Source organism: Acanthochromis polyacanthus, chromosome 18 (genome assembly GCF_021347895.1).
Source record: "Acanthochromis polyacanthus isolate Apoly-LR-REF ecotype Palm Island chromosome 18, KAUST_Apoly_ChrSc, whole genome shotgun sequence".
In the NCBI taxonomy this organism is placed as follows: Eukaryota; Metazoa; Chordata; class Actinopteri; family Pomacentridae; genus Acanthochromis; species Acanthochromis polyacanthus.
The window spans coordinates 35,658,097-35,678,960 of record NC_067130.1 but is presented as its reverse complement, the minus strand read 5'-3'; the positions used below and the strand labels follow the sequence as shown (position 1 = coordinate 35,678,960).

Here is a 20,864-nt window from a genome sequence, read left to right as displayed (position 1 = left end):
ATCTATTTGAACAATATCCCAACAAAAAACAACTTTTTCAACCATTAAATCAATAAAAACATCAATACTTGTTAAATTCCTGTGTGGGTGAAGTATCTACATTCCTGGCATCAAACATTTTCATCAGACATAACTTCTTGGTGTTTTTGCTTCAAGGCTTCAAATATAAACCAATAATGTTTGAGTGTCACTGAAATTTTGGCCCATTTTCCCTCCAAAATACCTTCAGTTTCAGATGTTTTAGGAGTTTCTAGACAAGGTTAAGGTCTGCTATTCAATATAAAACCAAAGAATCCTCCTCAGAACATGTGGTTCTTCATCTCCAGTAACTTAACTGATCAGAGTTCTACCTTCATACTGGGAATATTTCCAGGGTTCCATAGAGGTGGGTCCAGATTTATCATTTTTTAATGGACTTTTTCCATCATTTGTGAGCCTCAGAACTTCATCAGTCCAGCAAATAGAACCAGATAGAGGAGAAACACGTGAGTTCTGAGAAAAACTGCAACTAAAATAATTTAAAAAGATGCAAAATCATTACAAAAATGACCATAATTACCACAAAAAGATGAAATATGCCCCCAAAATAGCCAAAACTGTCTGAAAAGATTCAAAAAAATGTCTCTGACTCATACTGACAATATTTCCAGAGTTCCAGGTCCTTGAAGTCCAGAGAGGAGAACGTCTCTTGGAGAAAGTTCTAGAGCAGACCTACCAACACCTGGAGAAAGTTCTAGAGCAGACCTACCGACAACTGGAGAAAGTTCTAGAGTAGACCTACCGACAACTGGAGAAAGTTCTAGAGCAGACCTACCGACAGCTGGTGAAAGTTCTAGAGCAGACCTACCGACAACTGGAGAAAGTTCTAGAGCAGACCTACCGACAGCTTGAGAAAGTTCTCGAGCAGACCTACCGACAACTGGAGAAAGTTCTAGAGTAGACCTACCGACAACTGGAGAAAGTTCTAGAGCAGACCTACCGACAGCTGGTGAAAGTTCTAGAGCAGACCTACCGACAGCTGGAGAAAGTTCTAGAGCAGACCTACCGACAGCTTGAGAAAGTTCTCGAGCAGACCTACCGACAACTGGAGAAAGTTCTAGAGCAGACCTACCGACAACTGGAGAAAGTTCTAGAGCAGACCCACCGACAACTGGAGAAAGTTCTAGAGCAGACCTACCGACAACTGGAGAAAGTTCTAGAGCAGACCCACCGACAACTGGAGAAAGTTCTAGAGTAGACCTACCGACAACTGGAGAAAGTTCTAGAGCAGACCTACCGACAGCTGGTGAAAGTTCTAGAGCAGACCTACCGACAGCTGGAGAAAGTTCTAGAGCAGACCTACCGACAGCTTGAGAAAGTTCTCGAGCAGACCTACCGACAACTGGAGAAAGTTCTAGAGCAGACCTACCGACAACTGGAGAAAGTTCTAGAGCAGACCCACCGACAACTGGAGAAAGTTCTAGAGTAGACCTACCGACGGTCTGCTCCAGAACTTTCTCCAGAGGACGTTCTCTTCTATGGACTTCAAGGACCTGGAACTCTGGAAATATTCCCAGTATGAAGGTAGAACTCTGATCATTGATAAAGTTACTGGAGATAAAGAACCAGATGTTCTGAGGAGGTTTGCTTGGATTTTTAATCAGATTTATTAGATTTTATTAGTTCCATAACTAAAAGTGCAGTTCTCTGTTCTCCAGCAGGTGTCAGTGTGACACCATCAGATTTATCCATAAATGATTTCTCTGTTATTAATATTCATCTTTCAACCTCCTAAATGTGTCGAAAGCTGCCTCTTTTTTTATTTCTTTATTTTCTTTGCAGCTCAGTTTGACATAAAAGCGACTTCAGGATTTCACAATAAAAGTCTGGAACAATAAACCAGAATAAGCGGATTTTTTTGATGTTCTACAGAAGTAATCCAGGAAGAAGAAGCTTTAATCCTCCGTTTACATCAGAGCTTAGCGCCAGTAGATTTACATACATCAACAACACAACTGTAGGAAAATTATTAGGAAAATATCACCAGAAGTATCAGAAAATACTGATATTAAACCAGAACTATATCAGTAATGCATCTGATAAATCAGCAAATTAATATAAAAATACAACAATGTTTATCAGTCAGATTTTATTACGAAACACAATTTTAAAAATATTCAAAAAATATTCAGAATTTGTGAGAAATATAAGTTAACATACTTCATTACACTATGGGAGCCAGGGAGTGTCAATGGGAGTCGTTGAAATGCAAATTTCACAGAAGGGTTTAGTAAATTCTGTGAAATTTGCATTTCAACGACCCCCATTGCACTCCTTGGCTCCAACGACCCTCGCTGAGGAGTCAGACAGGTCTTGGCCATGGTGGTTGGAATGATAGGACTGAGCACACCTCACAGAGGTTATAAGCTGAGGCAACACCAACCCCCACCAGAACTGAAGAAGCCTCTTGGATGAGAGGTGAAACATCTTCAAGGAACTTTCTTAAAGTCCAGTGGATTGATTTAAACAGCTTTGGCTATTTTAGGGTGTAGATTGTGTTGTTTTTTTAAAACCTCGGTGCAGTTTCAGGACATTTTTGGCTTTTCAAACTGAAACACTGAGCAGAAGGATGATAAAAAGCTGCTCAGAGCTGCAGAGTTGATCCCATAAATTATTAATGGATTCACTGAGACTGATGCCTTGAGTCTGAAATGAAAAAGGCGACAACAAAGTGTCTCCTGAGGCTCCACGACCGAGTCCCTCAGCAGCAGGAGCTTCTCACCGAGCCTCCTGGAAACTCTTCTGCTTCTGGTCACGTCCCTGCAGCAGATCTCAGCGGGAGGCCGACCGATTCCCGTCCTCAGCTCCTCGGGTTCTCCCCGAGCTGCTGACAGGAGGCAGAATCTCAGCTACTGAGGAGAAAAACTGCAAACTGACAACTCCAGGAGCAGCAAATATCATAGCATCTGCAAGATTCACGCTCTGAACCTGAACAGGGGGAGCTTTAAATCTCATTTACTGATTTAGTTCAACCGAAAATTACCAAGAAGAGACACAGAACGGGCTCCGAAAGAAACAACACACTCCCTAAATACATTTCAAGGGACGTAATTCCACCATTTAATTAAATATAAGACTGCAATATAAAGAATTTATGGGTTTAGATCAACAGGAAATAATGACAAAGAGACACAAAACTACACCAGAAAGACACAAAATTACACTAAAATGACACCAAACAGACACAAAATGACAAAAAAAATGACAGAAAACATATAAAATGACACCAAAAATACATAATTACACTATAAAACACAAAATTACAGTAAAATGTGACAAAATGACACAAAATAGCATCCAGGAGACATAAAATGTCGACACAGAGACATGAAGTGACACCAAAATCATAACATTACTCTTTAAAGATGCAAAATCTAGATATTGACCAATACTGAGCACCAAATCCTGTATAAACTTTGTGAAATAAATATAATAAAATGTTTAATATAAAGACTCTTGCTCTTGCATTTGTGAGTCTTTAAGTGATTAAAAATAAGAAGCCAAATTAGTCTACACTGTAAAAAATGTTTTCACCAGTTTTCTGTGTGTGTTTTGATAAAATACAAATAATATCTATGAAAATCACAGAAAATGAATATTTTTGTCATATTAACAATTAAAAAGAAATAGGCCAAAACTGTAGAAGAAGAAGATTATCCTCATCAAAAACCTAATATTAACAAACAGACTATTGTCATCGTGAAGCATGGTGGAGGCAGCATCATGATGTGAAGCATGGTGGTGGCAGCATCATGATGTGAAGCACGGTGGAGGCAGCATCATGATGAAGCATGGTGGTGGCAGCATCATGATGAAGCATGGTGGTGGCAGCATCATGATGAAGCACGGTGGAGGCAGCATCATGATGAAGCATGGTGGTGGCAGCATCATGATGAAGCATGGTGGTGGCAGCATCATGATGAAGTACGGTGGTGGCAGCATCAGTGGTGGATCTTCCGTGAGGGCATGAGGGGGCAGTGGTCCCCCATTATCTGATTGGCCACCCCGTATACCCTCCAAAATTTTCATTGGAAATTTACATTATTGATACTCTGATTTCTGACACTCCTGAACGCAACTTTGTTGTCCAACTGCACCTGAATGCACCTATGACGAATTTGAAGCATAGACTGTATATAAAGATGGACGTAGCATCTGCCTCCAAAAATGAAGCCCACCCGGAAGTGTCAAAAACTTGCAATATCACGCCGTCCGCTAGGGTTGGCTCCAAAAAGCTTTTGCTCCATAGACCCCAATTCATTTTTGGAAAATATCAAATTTGATAGACTGATTTTCTACGGCTCAGGATTTTTTCCCGTTAGTTTTCATGGTCAAAATGAGAGATCAGGTGGCCGATCTTAAAATAAATCAATACTGAATTTTAAATAAATCGTTAAAGTTGGCAGAGCCAGGGGGCGTGGCTATACTTGATGGACAGTCTTGTCTGGAATGATTGACAGATCCTTTAGGGCGAGGCTTTCAGCAGTCTTCAGCTCTCAGTCTGGCCCGCCCATAGACTGGCCCTGCCCCTAGTTGCTCTCTGGTCCAGCCTGTTTGATGACGCTTTTTATGTCACTGGCTCCAAAAAATCCAAAACAGCAACCAGGAAGTAGCAAAATCTGGGCTTCATTTTCTTGGCGTTGAAACCAACGGGTGATGTCACGGTTAGTTCACGCCTTATTTGAAGAAGCTTTGAAGACGTTTCCTGATGGAGGAGAAGACAAGCAGCTTTGTACCTTTGCGGTAAGAAGACTATGACTGTTTCTCAGTACGTAACTGTCCGTACCTGGTTCTCATGTACTCGTGAAACATCATCATGGAGAATGCATCGGACCAGACTAGTGTGCATAGATATGAATCAGTAGATAGTGGAATCAGTAGATATGAATCAGTAGATAGATTTATATCTGTGGCTGCAGCTCCCAGTAAACAGAGGATTTTATTAGAGGAAGTCAGACACAGTCACACAGAGAAACATTAGAGCTCACACTGAAACAGAGCTACAGCTCTGTGTCTTGGACAGGATTTATTTTAAAAGCTACATGTGTGACAGTAATAATCCGGTCCCTCCATGGATGCTGTTGTTGGTTCATAAATAACCAGAATATGGATTAGTTTTTCTTTGGGGCTTGACAAAGACGAGAACAAAAATATTCAGAGTGTCGTAAATACATTTTCTTCTCAGATTAAGTCTTCTGTCTCAGTTTTAGGTTCCAATCAGTGAAAAATATACACCGTTAAAAATAATAGTTGCAGCAGTCTCACGAATAAAAAACAGAAGAGTCTTGGAGCATTCTTCAGATTCAAAAATAAAAAGTGTTTATTCCATGTGCACACGGTCCAAACACCGATGAGATGCCCCGGGACGATCTGACTTCGGCTTCCCTGTGGCAGCCTCAGCTGTTGGCCGTGTGCCCAGACTGCCTGTTCATACACACACAATGCAGTCAGCATTCTGCTCTGCACACACATACTGCTCTTCTCATGTGTGTGCGGCCTTTGACACTTCCGTCCTTATACCTGAAGGTTTTATGCTTTATTTGACACAACAAGAGCAAGTGGAGCAGCTAGCTAACACTTATTACAGTTTGTTTACATTTTCAAAGTCACATTTTTGAAGTCAAGTAATTTTTCCGTAAAACAAATCACGGCTTTTATTTTGTCAGAGAACCCTGGAAACGTTGTTTATCCGTAATTCCTCAAACTTGACTGAACGTGGGCAGCAGTTATTTAAACATTAATATGATGCATAAATGCAGATGGACTTCATAGATTTCACTATGCAGACATTTTTATTGATGTCCAGTATATTTATAGACATAAACATATTTGAGAGAAATATTATAAATGGATTTCTGTTTCCTCATAATAATTGAGTTAAAACCATTAAATGTTCATCAGTCATTCATCTTTAGTGTGAAACCTTTACTTTACAGCTATATATATTTTTTATATGTTGGTCGGGTCGCGGAGGCAGCAGGTGAAGCAGGTCGTTCCAGACGTCCTTGCCCCCAGTAACGCTTTCCAGCTCTTCCTGGGGGATCCCGAGGTGTTCCCATGCCAGACGAGATATATAATCCCTCCAGCGAGTTCTGGGTCTACCCCAGGGTCTCCTCCCAGACGGACGTGCTTGGAAAACCTCCAAAGGAAGTCTCCCTGGAGGCATCTGAGTCAGATGGCCAAACCACCTCAACTGGCTCCTTTCGATGCGAAGGAGCGGCGGCTCTACTGCGAGTACCCTCTGGATGTCTGAGCTCCTCACCCTATCTCTAAGGCTGAGCCCAGACACCCTACGGAGGAAGCTCATTTGGGCCGCTTGTATCCGCAATCTTGTTCTTTTGGTCACTACCCAAAGCTCATGACCATAGGTGAGGGTTGGAACGTAGATGGATGGTAAATCGAGAGCTTCACTTTACGGCTCAGCTCCCTCTTCCCCACGACGGTTCGGTACAACGCCCGCATTACTGCTGATGCCTCACCAATCCGCCTGTCCATCTCTTGCTCCATTTTCCCATCACTCGTGAACAAGATCCCAAGATACTTAAACTCCTTCGCTTGGGGAAGCAACTCCCCGCCAACCCGGAGGAAGCACTCCACCGGTTTCCGGCAGAGAACCATGGCCTCAGACTTGGAGGTGCTGATCCGCATCCCCGCCGCTCCACACTCGGCTGCAAACCGCTCCAGTGCGTGCTGAAGGTCACGGTCTGAGGACGCCAACAAAACCACATCATCCGCAAAAAGCAGAGATGCGATCCTGAGGCTCCCAAACCGAAAACCCTCCCCACCATGACTGCGCCTTGAAACCCTGTCCATGAAAACCACAAACAGGATTGGAGACAAGGGGTAGCCCTGGCGGAGTCCAACACCCACCAGAAACGTGTCTGACTTAGTGCTGAGTATGAGGACACTGCTCTCATTTTGGTTCTACAGGGACTGAACGGCTCGTAGCAACGAGCCCAGAACCCCATACTCCCGCAGTGACCTACACAAAGCCCCTCGGGGGACACGGTCATAGGCCTTCTCCAGATCCACAAAACACATGTAGACTGGCAGGTCTCCGCAAAGGTAAAGAGCTGGTCTGCTGTTCCATGACCGGGACAGAATCCGCAGGTTCCACTATTGGTCGGATCCTCCCTTCCAGCACCCTTGAGTAAACTTTCCCGGGGAGGCTGAGAAGTGTGATACCACGGTAGTTGTCACACACTCTCCGGTCCCCCTTTTGAAAAATAGGGACAGCCGCCCCGGTCTGCCACTCCACAGGTACTGTACCTCTAAAGACTCACTACAGCCAAGATAAAGACACAACTCAGCTGCACCAAATCCACTAATCACTGCACACATGAGCACCATGTGCTAACTGTGGCTAAAGAACCACATTTACCAAGACAACTATCCAGTACAAAGCCCTAAAACTAGTGATGTTACGCTCGAGCCAGTTTGCTCGACACAGTGCCGAGCTTTTGAAGCGGAAGTGTTCCGAGACGGTATTTCGATCCCTGCTTCAGCACGCCCACAATCACGTGACTATCGAGAGGGAGGCCTCGTTACGTCACATCGCTTGTCACGTCGCTTCGCACGAACTTTGAAGGGGTTGGACATTTCAATCTGTCCAGGTCTTAAAAGGCAAAGGGGTCTGATTCACTCAAATTGTGGGTTTTTGAGAGGAGATTACGCTAGCGCATTTGTCATCTCAGAGAAGTTAAGGAGAGTATACATTTAGTGAGAATTTAGTTTAGATATATCTAGTTGCATTAAATACATTAAATAACACACAAATACATATGCACAGATTCACTCATACACAACACACATGCATTCATAGAAACACACTACACATATATGCACACAAACATACATATATAACGTTTTAAAACATTTATTGCAAGTACAAAGTAGTGTGAGACAAGCAGTCCTGAGGCTTTTTCATCTTTTTCCACTTAGATGCAGTTCTGACACACGACCAGCAGATGTCACTCTTCTGGTTGTGTCAAATGCTTCGAAGCAATGTGTCATTCTTGAAGCTGATGTGTCGAAGTGGTTCATTGCTTCATGAAGCTTCATCTCACCATCACTACCTAAAACACACCAAGAAACACATTAAAGAGGATTTTACTGCTGGAAGCTGCAAGCCAACGCCTAAAGAACAAACTAAAGCAACGGAGCCAAACCCGGTTCAGTGAAGAGAAGCAGAGGAAATGTTTGACTGCAGACATAAAGCAGGAAGACACTGAGCTGCTCAGGTGTTCCTGATGACACCAAGCAGCCACCTGGACAGCCAATAGGAACACAGCTTACTGGAAGTCCAGAGGGCTGGCTTAGTGAAGGACATTTAGTTTAAAGTTGAAACAGAAAGTTAACAAAGAAAGTTGAAAACCACCTTCTGATCCCTGAAATCTCTGAGTTTTCACACAAAGAACACCTGAACATGTCAAACTGGTTCCATAGTAGAACCTTCACTGTAAAACGTCATAGTATGGTGTGTTGTTCAAAAAACATTACAACTGGCTGTCTAGGAGGAGCGACATAAAAACAGGACAAACACTGGTTTCAGGGGGTTGAAAGAGTAAGTTTACAACAACACATGTGAGCAGAAAAATCACAAAGTCTGTCTTTAGTTCAGCTGAAAATATGAGTTTTTGTCTTTTTTATTGACCAAACTGTTCAGAAAGTAGATGAAGAATAACTAAAGCTCTCATGTAGAAGTCCAACTTCTTTTGGATCCTTGTGGAGAGTTTAATCTTAGAGTTTGTAAAGCTGTTCAGTTTTTAGAGTCACATGGATTGTTTTGACATTTAATAACAGAGTCCTGAAATAAAATTACAGTTGTGGATTTCTGTCATTTAGTCTGGACTAAACAAATAACAGCAGCATAAATGTCAAACATCATTATGAGGAGTCTGGATTGAGGTTTCTCACTTGATAATGATCAAAACATGAAATTTAGGTTGGTTTAAAGGAATATTCCACCTCAAACCTCCACTAGGGCAGTCTGTGTAGCAGTGACAGCAGAAAGAGGTCCTCTCTGGGTGGAAGAACGGCGTCTGAGTAGCAGCTCCCGTTCTGCTCTGACCTTACTCACTAAACTCAAGGTCCATGGAGGACTCCAGTAGTTGGCATTCCTGCTGTAACCTTCTCTTTTTCAGCTTTCATCCACGTCCAATCACTCCCCACCCAGTTTTTGTTGACGTTTCTGACCCTTTTTCTGAGAACATGTTATTTTAGGTCTGATAATTGTCAGTAAACATTCTAAGAAGTGGAAATTAACAGGGTTGTATATAGAGCTGTTCTTGTACAATATATGTCACTTAATAGGATTCTGTCGTTGAGCTAACAGTTTTACATAACAGGCAGATGCTGCAGCTGATGATGCTGTAATTCACATAAACAAGGAAACGAGTCTATCAGAATTTGAATGCTAACCGTCCAAAATGAAAAGGTCATATACAGCTTTCCTATTGGGTTAAAGAGACAAAAACACATGAAAATACTTTGGAAAAGCAAGAGGTCGGTAGCAGCTTTCATTTTTTCTTACAACTTTTCGGAGCCCCCCCCCAAATATCTGTTGTATCCTCCTGTGCCCCCCCCCCCCATTCTCTGAGGCACGGTGGCGGCAGCATCATGATGTGAAGCACTGCAACACAGTTTAATTTTTACTGCACTTCTGAAAGTTGACGTCGTCTTCTCCGTTTTCCGGACAGAGACACAATTCCACAGTTTCAAGCATCTTCTAAAGTTCTTTTGTTCTTTATTCCAGACTTTGTGCACCACATTATCAAACCAAACGACACACAAACCACATTTATCACACTTTTATGACAGCAGACTGAACAGAGAAGTCGGCGAAGGTGAAAACGAATGGTCAAAGAGACACTTTAACTGATGGTTCCAGATAGAATAGACGATCATTAGAAACCCAAATCAGAATTCATCTGTTCCACCACGAGAATAATCAGGCACAGCTAGATATTAAAAAAGAGTTTGGTGCTTTTAAATGGTTTGAAGATCCTGTGTGACATTACTCTGTTCACGTACAGCACAAACAACAGGTTGAAATGACCGTTAACAGCCTGCTGACGGTCTGACGCTGCTACAAACTCAGCTGAGAGTTTAAAACATTCCTGCAGAGTTTCACCTCATTCAGGAGAGAGTAAGGCTGCGTGGCATCCACTATGTCTATCGGTTATTTAAACTCACTGAAAATAGAAGGAAACATCTTCCACACAGACTAGTTTAATAGTTGGTTTTCTTCCACTGTATCTCCACCACACCTTTAAACTGCAGTAATTCATGCTCATCATCATCATCAGGCTTCGTTATCATAAACATATCATTTACATTTTACACATAAAACACATCAAACCTGCCGTCTGTCTAGCCGCCAGCATGGGGCGACTGATGGCAAAATGAGGTCTAACTCTACTGATGAGAAACTGATCCTACTTCTCACTTCATCTGTTACCTCAGTAATCGCTTATCTCATTAGTTTATGGTCCTGGTTTGTGGTTTGAAGTCTCCTTTAACAAAGTAAGGAGTTCTTTTAGTAAATTATGGTTCTATTTAGAGGATAATCATCCATCAAAAGACCATCATCATCATCACGGATTATTCCCATATATTTGGTCCAGCAGAGTCCTCCTCCATCTTCTAGTAGCTTCACAGGGTTTTATCAGCAATTCCAGTATCTGTTAAACAGAAAATAACCCCAATAACAGCAGCGATGTTTTGTAGTTGTGCAGATTAGAGCTACATGAAACATAAAATGAAGCTTTATCCAAACCATGAGTTTGTTCCAGGTAGTTCTCCTGTCTAAACTTAATCAAGAAGTTTTGGTGTCAAAACTTAACAAGTTAGTTATGGTGTTTAAACTTCACAAAGTTGTTTGGTTGTCTGAACTTAATTAAGAAGTTTTGGTGTCAGTCCATCCATCCTCTATACACCGCTTTATCCTTGTGTTGTGAAGCAGAGGATTGAAGTCTTAAGACTCTGGAACCGCCTTGCATGCTTCCCTGAGGACAGGCTCACCAAGAGGGTATTCATTTGGGATAGAATTCATAAATATCCCTGGACTAAGGGTGTCCTTGAAATTTTTGTAACTATGAATTTGCAGTCCTTGTTTCAAAATAATTTGCAGTGTAAATTACGAGACCAGAGAAAGATATTGTTTGAGATCTATAAAGAAAAGTGGCACTTTGATTTGTTTCGTAAACCAAAATTACGAACGTACATTCAGTTGAAGGACTGTTTTTCTGTAGAGCCTTATGTAAATTGTTATTTAAAAAGAGGACAGAGGTCTCTGTGTGCTCAGCTCAGAGCTGGAGTGCTGCCTCTACAGATTGAGACTGGTCGTTATAAAGGGATTCCTGAGGATAAAAGACTATGTATTGGGTGTGATATGTCTTTAGTTGAAGATGAATTTCATTTTATGTTTTACTGTCCTTTGTATATGAATTTGAGAACTGTTTTATTTGCAAAAATCCAGAATGTTAATCCTGATCTGTTTTGGATGTCCGAGGGAGAAATGTTAAAATGGTTATTTGAAAACAAAATATTTTCCGTTGCAAGCTATAAAGAGAAGGCATGGACTTTGAGACTGAAAACCATGTATACAACCTGATGTTTATAGTGATTCATTTAACTGTATGCCATCTTCTCTGTTTGATGACCAGGGTCATATAAGCACATACGGGCTGGGCACTTATATGGGTGCATGACACTTAAATAAAATATATTCATTCATATATATTATCCTCACTAGGGTCATGGGGGGTGCTGGAGCCTATCCCAGCTGACTCTGGTGAAGGCAGGGGACACCCTGGACAGGTCACCAGTCTGTCACAGGGCTACATATACAGACACACAATCACACTCACATTCACACAATTTAGAGTAACCAATTAACCTCAGCATGTTTTTGGACTGTGGGAGGAAGCCGGAGTACCCGGAGAAAACCCACGCATGTACAGGGAGAACATGCAAACTCCATGCAGAAAGATCCCAGGCCCAGGCCGGGATTTGAACCAGGGATCGTCTTGCTGCAAGGAGAAAGTGCTAACCACTAGCCCACTGTGCAGCCCTTGGTGCCAATTCAATTCAATTTTATTTATAGAGCACCAATTACAGTTAAAATTGTCTCAAGATGCTTTGAGACATGTGTCAAAACTTAATAAATTAATTGAGGTAGTTTAACTTAGCCAAGCTGTTGTACCCAAACTTAACTGAGACGACTTGGTGCTGAATATTCACCAGGTTCTTTTGGTGTCTAAACTTCACCAAGTAGTTTTCATGTCAAAACCTAACCGAGAAGATTTGGTGTTGAAACTTAACCAAGTAGTTTTGTTGTCTGAACTTAACCAAAAGTTGTGGTGTCAAAACGTCAAAACCTAACCAAGTAGTTTTGGTGCCTATATTTTCTCAAGCAGTTTTGGTGCTTGGTGGTTAAGTTCAACCAAATAGTTTTGGTGTCTAAACTGAACCAAGTAGTTTTTGTGTTTGTTGGTTAAATTAAACTAAGTTGTTTCGGTGCAAAAGATTTACAAAGTGTTATTTTGTCTCAACCTTTCCAAGTCACTATGGTGCTGAATCTTAATCTCAGTCATTTTAGTACAGAAACTTAACCAACACTGACTGAAAACGCAATTCAACAGCGAGTGAAAACGAAGCACTTAAAATGAAAAAGTAAAACCAAAACTATGACCTGAGACCTGACTCCAAATGTGGACTTTTAATCTTCTTAATACTAAACCACAGCTTGATCACCATTAAATGAAGTGATTACAGATATTAATTAAATGAGGCGATAACTCAGTCCACTAAAAGGTGGAGGTCCCTACTGGTCCATATGTATGGGAATGAGATCCAGTGATAACAGAGATTTAATGAGATGTTGATGTCTGAAACTGTTGGGAAAACAAACGATAAAGCGCTTTAGGTTGGGGCTACATCGTGATCAAATCAGAGTGTCCTCGAGTTCTCAGTCAGATCCACCGATCATTCATGACGTCCAGTTTCCAAAGACTGAGATGGTGACGGACAAACCCCAAACCCAATGTTTAAAACAATAGTTTCTGAACCAATCTGCTTGTTACGTCTGATGTAGCAGCTGTTTCCAGGTCCAAACGCTCCGTCAGATCAGCTGTAGTTCCTGGTTGTTCCACCAGGTGGAACCTCTTCCCGTTTAATCCTGCAGAGACCAGAGGAGGCGTCACTCAGACTACAGTTCATGTTAAAGCAGCGAGCACTGTGGGAGTTTAGCAGGAACAGGCGCCATGACAAAGACTAATGTGGAGGTTAATGACCTCCAACCAGAGCTCGTGTTTATGACAAACTAGGATTGACCTGGACGGAGTTACAGACAATCTCATGTGTCTGTTACATGGCATTCAATTTGATTAATCTGTTAATGACTGATAAAGCAGCTGATTAGTGATTCAAAAAACTGTTCATTGTGTTCTCCATTTGTGACACCTTTAAGATTATAAACAAGGTTTGGTCTTAATGTCAATATACACCTGATAAAAAGTGCCTTCATTGACCCTGATTCTGGTTTTTGACGTCCCTACATCTAAGCTTAATCTTCAAACTCAAAACTTAGTTCATAAGTAACTCATAGTTTGGGGAGTCTTAAAACATTGATGATTGGAGGCTGTAGAGTTAAACTGAGAAGAGTCTTTAAACCTTAAAGTTGTGCTATCGTCAAAACTCATAAATTATTCAGAAATTTATGTCATAAATTAGTGGGGCAAATGAAAGGATAAACTGCGGTAGAATAACAACTGAATGTCACTTCTGGACTCATATCTTTTATAATTTAATACTTTTTTGTCTTTTTGCCTGCATTATAGTGTGCAGTGGAGAGAGACAGGAAATGTGGGTGGAAGAGTGGAGGAAAGACCTGCAGTAAATGGTCATAGATCAGACACAAATAACCTCTAGTCCCTGTTTATGGGCCACCAGCTCAACCATTTGAACTTCAGGGGCGCTCAAGGACTCATATCTATTGAAAACCATCAATGCAGCATGTTAAAAAGATGAACCAATGCAGTAGAAGGTTGGACCTGGAAACAGCATCATCAGAAGGTCTTAACAAGAGGATTGGTGACAGTAACTAAAGGGAGTCGGTTATTTTTCTTCCTTTCTTGTTTGAGTCCATTTCCAGAGTTTTGCTTCTCATGTTCTGGACTTGGAGCTCCACCATTCGGCCTCTCCTGACCCCGAACAATGAGCCGGACATTTCTGGACTCACCCAGAGGTCCAGACAGCCGTCTCTGATCGCTGCTTCCTGCTGTCTTTTACCTTCCAGCCTCCCGCCAGAAGAGAGTTCGGTGGTGCTCTTCATTAGGTGTTAATCGGTAGTGTTTTGGCAGGTATTGCCGAGCCGATCTCCGGTCTGGGCGACGGGACACACACCGACCCCATCCTGTTGATGGACGTGGCTTTGGTCATGCCCTCGCTGCCCACCGTGGACAGAGGGAAGCTCTCGTAGCTCTCCGTCGGCCGGTTTCCACACTGGCAGCGCTGCAACGTCGACTTCAGCTCCCTCTGGAAGTTGCTGTTGAGGAAGCCATAGACGACGGGGTTGATGCAGGTGGATGCCATCGCCGTCAGATGGCAGGCGGAGAAGACGGTGTCGTGCTGGCAGTCGGGCAGCGCCTGGTGGTGCCAGTCGAACAGAGTGTTGAAGACATTGAGCGGCAGCCAGCACAGAGCGAAGGCGACCACGATGGCCAGCAGCATGGCGTTAATCCTCTGGGCTCCCCGAGTCCTCCTACTGCGCTCCAGCATGTCCCTGCAGGCACAGCATGAAGCCAACCGTCAGAAAATCACTGTCAAATATCTCAGCACGCCCCAGGCACAATTATCAAACAGCATCAAATGCAAAGCCTGTAAAAAGTTCTCCTCTTGTTTTGCTTTTCAGCGTTGAATCGTGGTCAATTTCATTTATCATTTTTGACAAGAATTTACAAAAAAAATTTGACATCAAAAGCTCTTTGATGTCAACACGAGAACATATCTACAAAGTAATGCCAGTTAATTAAAAACATAAAACGTTCAAAAGTGATTGTAGCAGAAAAACTGGTGGATCAGAACTCCTGGATAGAACTACAACATGAAGACTGAAGAACACTCCAAGAAAAGGTTGTTGAAAAGCATCAGTCAGGACGATACAAGAACATTTCCAAGTTCCTGAAGATCTCCTGGAGTCCAGTTAAATCCATCGTTAAGAAACGGAAGGAAGATGGAACATGAATAAATCTGAGTAGCAGGACGTCCTCAAGACCTGAGAGACCGAGAAGAAAGAGACTAGAGAGGGAGGAAACCAAGACTCTATGACTCCTCTGAAGGAGTTCCAGCTTCAGACTGTTCATCCAACAACTGTAGTCTGTTCTTCACCAGTCAAAGCTTCATGGAGACAAAGAGAAGTACTCTGATGGAAAAAGATCAAATTAAATCTGGACTAGAGTTCACCAGAAGACATGTGGAGACTGAAGACACCTGGAAGAAGGTTCTTTGGTCTGAGGAGACCAGGATGGAGCTTTATGTCCATCAGACTAGATGATATGTTTGATGGACACCAAACACTGAACATCATCACAAACACACCATCCCCACTGTGAAGCATGGTGGTGGCAGCATCATGATGTGGGGATGTTTCTCAGCAGCAGTCGCCTATTTTACATTTTGTTTTTAATTAATTGACTTCACTTTGAAAATTTTTTTTTTACTTTTTACAATAAATTGAGCATGATACAACGCTGAGAAGAAATAAAAGGAAAACATTTTTCTCAGGATATCAGATCATCTGTGGACAGTAGAGGAGGCTGACCTTCGTCTTCTCAGGCGGAGGAAGATCCGGAGGTAACACAGCAGAACCAGCAGCAGAGGCAGGCAGTACTGGAAGATGAGCAGTGAGGTGGTGTAGGCCAGACGATGTTTGTCTGACGGCCACAGCTCCATGCAGATCAGATGGTCCCTGAGGACAGACACAAACAGAGATTCTCTTAGGACTAGGAGACCTTCTGAGGACTTTACAGGATTATTGTTTGCTTTACCTGGAGAACCGTAAACAGAGAAGACGTTGGTGAAGGAACCTCTAAGACTTCAGGGGAGGTTCTGGAGGATTCATTTACTCTGTATTCATACTTTTACTCATTTAATCTTTGAAGAACTTTTTTGGCATTAAGTACTGGAGCCTTTTGGAACTACACTGGAGAGATTAATTAATTTGTTTTGTATATTTGAGCAAACTAGGATCTTATTTAAGATTCTGCCAATAGAACTGAAAGTAAAAAACTCCACACCAACACCAAGCTCCTGATTTACATTAATGAAAAATATTCTGTGTCAGTGAGGATGATGTTAACACTGTCTGAACTTTATGGACATTAAAAAATTCTGTGAAAATAATTAGTATTTTTTGTGCTGAAATGTAACCAAACAGCCTGAAAACACAAGTAAAAACCCAGTCACAAAATATAAAAATATCATACTCTAAAATAAAATGTTTTTTAACCATTTCTAACTGTGACTTTTTGAACAATGAAATGCTATTTTGCAGATTTAGTAACCAGTAAAATTAACTTGAAAAATTTGATGTTTTTACTGTATTTAAATCAGCAAAAATATAATTAGTTTAAAGATATTTGCTGGTATGTCCAAGAAAAATTACATATATTTTGGACTGAGAAATAATATTTTCTAAACTATTATTCAAAAATCTGTATTTTTACGAATAGTAAAAATAGTTACAACAGTTACTTTGTTGTTTGGGTGAAATAAACCTTTAAAACTAGAATTTGTATAAGAATGTGCATGCTAGCAGGAAGTCATTAACCACCACAGAACTCTTTGTCATGGTGGCCTGATGCTAACTAAACTCCGACAAACACAAAAAAACCCGTCAAATATTCAAAACTGAAAAAAAACAATCATAGAACTACTTACTCAATGGTTTAGATTAACATTCACTTTCCTGTGACATTTGTAAAGACATGACTGACACTGAAACATAACAATGAACACGTATGTGCTAGTCGGAGGTCATGAAGCGTCACAGTAGTCTTTGTCATGGTGCCCCTTTATGAGCTAAACAACAAAACTGAACGCCTCCTCTGGTCTCTACAGGATTAAACAGGAAGAGGCTCCACCTGGTGGAACAACCAGGAACTACAGCTGATCTATATTTACTGACATCAGGATCTTCTTCTTTAACTTTTCTCTTTTTTTTAATCTGTTAAATTCTTCACGGCTCCTAATCGACTGATGATTAAGCACCATTACCTCTAACAGATCTATAAAACAACAGCTAAGGTACATCAGTAACATGGTGGGAAATAAATATCAGGTTTTTATCTTTAGCAGTTCCTTAGATGTTGCTGTTCAAATGGCCTCAAATTTAAATATGCGATAAAAAACCTTCCTTCTTTATCTTCCAACACTTCATCTAAAACCATCTCTTTTAAAAATCTGATCTCCGCTGGTGAAAGAGCATTTTCATATTAAAGCATCGCCTCATTGAGTCACGGTCGCTTCACGTTTCCATCTTTTATCTCCTCCACAATGAAGATTCATCAGAGGACTAATTGTCAGCAGCAGCAGTGAGCGTCGTTAATTAGAGCTTCAGCGGTGGAATTATAATTAAAATCCTTCAGTGCTGAGGGTCATTCATTACCTCTCAGAAACAAATGGTGGGTCAGAGGCTGAAAAAGTTTCCAATCATCTGCAGCGACGCTGAAAAACTGCAGAATGAAGCTTAAATAGATTCTGAGATATAGTTGTTTAAACAGCGTCAAATTTAAACGTGAGAAAAGAAATGCTGAAAGAGACTGGAATTATGTGATATATCCAGTTAAAATCTCACAAGTAATTTTTATAAATCAACATATTTCAGGCCAAACAGAGATAGTCATGAGAAATTGTTCTAAAAATGTGATGATTAGGAAGAAAAGAGCCTTTTATCGCGAAGGGGTTACAGGAAACAGTGTTTTCACCTGAAGGGGTTGGCAGGCAGGCTGATGTTCTGGAAGGGGTCGTTGGTGAGGATGTTGAAGGACAGGAAGGGCAGCGAGATGAAGCAGGCCACCAGCCAGGTGAGTCCCACGGCCAGGTAGGAGTGTCCGGCAGCCGGAGACCAGCCGGTGGGATGGAGGATCAGCTGGTGGCGCTCCAGAGCGATGAGGACCAGGGAGAAGATGGACACCGTCACCGACATGCACTGGACGAACGGAGTCACCTGGACAGGTACAGAAAACACAAGATCCAAGTGTGAACACCTGGAAATAAAACGAGGAAAGTTGAGAGACGTCCAGACATTCAGAACTGGAAATCTCCAGTTCTGAATGTTCTGAGACTAAACTTAAAGACTGGAAGCAAGAAAGAAAGTTCTAGAGTAGACCTTCCCTACAACTGGACAGATCACTGATTAATGTCTTCTATCTGTTTTTGAAGGCTGAATTAAACAGAAACAGAAAAACAACAATGTTCAGGTTCATGGAGACTTTTTTCTGCAGGAATTCTAACTATTTCCTGGTGAACAGAAGCTGTGAGATCTTGGAGTTTCTGCTGATTAGTTGGTCAGAAGACTTCATGAATCCCTGCATCCATCCTGATCTGGTGTCAGTTTTTACCAGAACTCAGATGTTTCTCCTCCTAAATGTCCTGGTTCTATCTGCTGGACTGATGAAGTTCTGAAAAAGTCCATTAAAAAGTGATAAATCTGGACCCACCTCTCTGGAACTCTGGAAACATTCCCAGTATGAAGGCTAAACTTTGATCATTAATAAAGTTACTGGAGATGAAGAACCAAATGTTCTGAAGGAAACTTTGCTCAGATTTATTTGGTTTTCTTCTGGATGTTCTTGCTGCTAGAAGCTTCCTATTTAATGGCCAAACAGAATAAATTTAAGCTCCCTTCTCTCACAGAGCCTCCAGTTTTTCCTCGAGGGGCCAATTTGTGGTTGGGACTGACAGTTGTTGGTCAAATCGAGGCTCCGGATGCTGAAGGTCCACAGATCAGATCCACAGTGTCACCGGTCGGCAGCAATTTATATAATTGGAACCAAATTTAGGAATGGACTCGTGCATCGTTAATGAGAGGAAAGATCAGATTTAAGGCTCCTGGACGAGGATTTAACAGAACCTGTGGTTATCTGCTGATTGTTTCAATTCATTAAGAATCATTTCTGAAAACACACAACACCAGCCTGTTCTTCATCCAGGTGTTTACTGCTGTTACTATTATGGGATGTTTAAAATGCAACCTGTTGTTTCATCGTCAGGTTCAGGGTTTTAAATAAAGCTTTTAATCGCAGCCTTCAGCTGTAAATAAATGTGATTAATTAATGTTCTGGTTCAGAGTAAACTAGCAGAGAACGTATTAGAATAAACTAACAGGCATTTAAATATTTATTTTTCTGAGATATTTAAAGCTTGTGTCCGGAGTTTGAATCGCAGCGTCTCCCAGAACACTGTTGGTCCCTCCCTCTGATTTCACCCCTTTATTTGTGCACGCGCGCAGTACATGAGAGAAGTGCCCGGAGTGCTGCAGCATCTCGCCTGTTTTGCTGTTTTCCCCTCTTCTACATTTAGTACATTTAGTAAATAATAAAGGAATTACGTTAGAATGCTGTATTGAGTCTAACTTGTCCTAATACCAAAATAACATGAATCTGCTAGGACGAACGAGTAAAGTTTCAATATGTGATTACACTCGTGTATCCCTCTGGATGACGTTGTTTATCAAACTTAGTGCATTTACGCGTGTATATGTGTTACATTGTTTATTTATTTCTATCTAGAGTTCAGAATTGCATGACTCCTCTGACGAAGAGTATGTCCCAGACGCCCCAACATCTTCCTCCAGAGGTCGGGCATCTAAACGAAGCCGTCAGGCGGGCTATGGAGGCCGTGGTCGGGGAGCGACGCGAGCACCCCGAGCCAAAAAACGTCCTGCAGTCTCTTGGCCTGACAAGCCGTGGGATTGGTAACTTTTCTGGAAGTTGCTGATCCCTGATGCTCTCTCCCCCACAAGCAAAACAAATGTGCGCGCGGTTGCGTAGTGCGTAGCTCGCCCACCTCTGCATGGGCTTGCTTGCTGTGCGCGTAACCGTTGATTGACAGCATGACAAAGCTGAAGCTCGAACTTGATTGGTCGGCAGCGACCGGCGCTTTTTGGAATAACATGGGGGTCTATGAGAGGAAGGCGGAGCTCAGGAATAAATTTTCATATCGCGTCATACTAACATTATATTATAGTATCGAACTAGACTAACACATTTAAGCTTTATTAAAACATGATACATAAATTGAAAACAAACGGAAACTCCGGACAGCAGCTTTAATGTTTAATAAATACAGGAATTCACAGCAGATGATCTAATTCTATATAAAACCAAACAAATCTGATCTAAAATATGAGAAACCTTGGATGCAGTCATTTATTGAGTCTTCTTACCAACAAGATCTCACAGCTTCTGTTTACAGGAAATAGTTAGAATTCCTGCAGAAAAAGTCTCCAAGAACCTGAACATTGTTGTTTTCTATTTAATTCAGGATTTTAAAAAAAGATAGCAGACATTAATCTGCGATCTGTACAGTAGGTCTGCTCTAGAACTTTCTCCAGCTGTCGGTGGGTCTGCTCTAGAACTTTCTCCAGCTGTCGGTGGGTCTGCTCTAGAACTTTCTCCAGTTGTCGGTGGGTCTGCTCTAGAACTTTCTCCAGTTGTCGGTGGGTCTGCTCTAGAACTTTCTCCAGTTGTCGGTGGGTCTACTCTAGAACTCTCTCCAGTTGTCGGTGGGTCTGCTCTAGAACTTTCTCCAGTTGTCGGTAG

General features: G+C 41.7%; 1 protein-coding gene and 2 long non-coding RNA genes across 5 annotated transcripts in view; all 3 read right to left on the bottom strand.

Annotated features, from left to right (window-relative positions):
* Positions 1 to 723: 723 nt before the first annotated feature.
* LOC127530888 (uncharacterized) lies at positions 724 to 1,462 on the bottom strand. Of its 3 annotated transcripts, none has more exons than XR_007937635.1 (4): positions 1,372 to 1,462; positions 1,075 to 1,338; positions 910 to 1,041; positions 724 to 810 (listed from the first exon to the last, which is right to left on the bottom strand). It is a non-coding gene; the product is annotated as an uncharacterized LOC127530888 (long non-coding RNA). The 3 variants fall into 3 exon arrangements; XR_007937637.1 differs by having other exon boundaries at positions 910 to 1,008; XR_007937636.1 differs by having other exon boundaries at positions 1,075 to 1,305.
* Positions 1,463 to 5,016: 3,554 nt separating this feature from the next.
* On the bottom strand, positions 5,017 to 9,607 carry LOC127530887 (uncharacterized). Its single transcript, XR_007937634.1, has 2 exons — positions 8,115 to 9,607; positions 5,017 to 7,445 (listed from the first exon to the last, which is right to left on the bottom strand). It is a non-coding gene; the product is annotated as an uncharacterized LOC127530887 (long non-coding RNA).
* A 153-nt stretch (positions 9,608 to 9,760) lies between these two features.
* Positions 9,761 to 20,864, bottom strand: part of LOC110961021 (neuropeptide Y receptor type 1-like) — a 51,514-nt gene continuing 40,410 nt past the window's right edge. The window contains 3 exon segments of the mRNA XM_051938710.1: positions 9,761 to 14,824; positions 15,863 to 16,009; positions 18,027 to 18,268. Coding sequence (XP_051794670.1) covers positions 14,374 to 14,824; positions 15,863 to 16,009; positions 18,027 to 18,268 — 840 coding nt within the window. The 3' untranslated portion in view covers positions 9,761 to 14,373.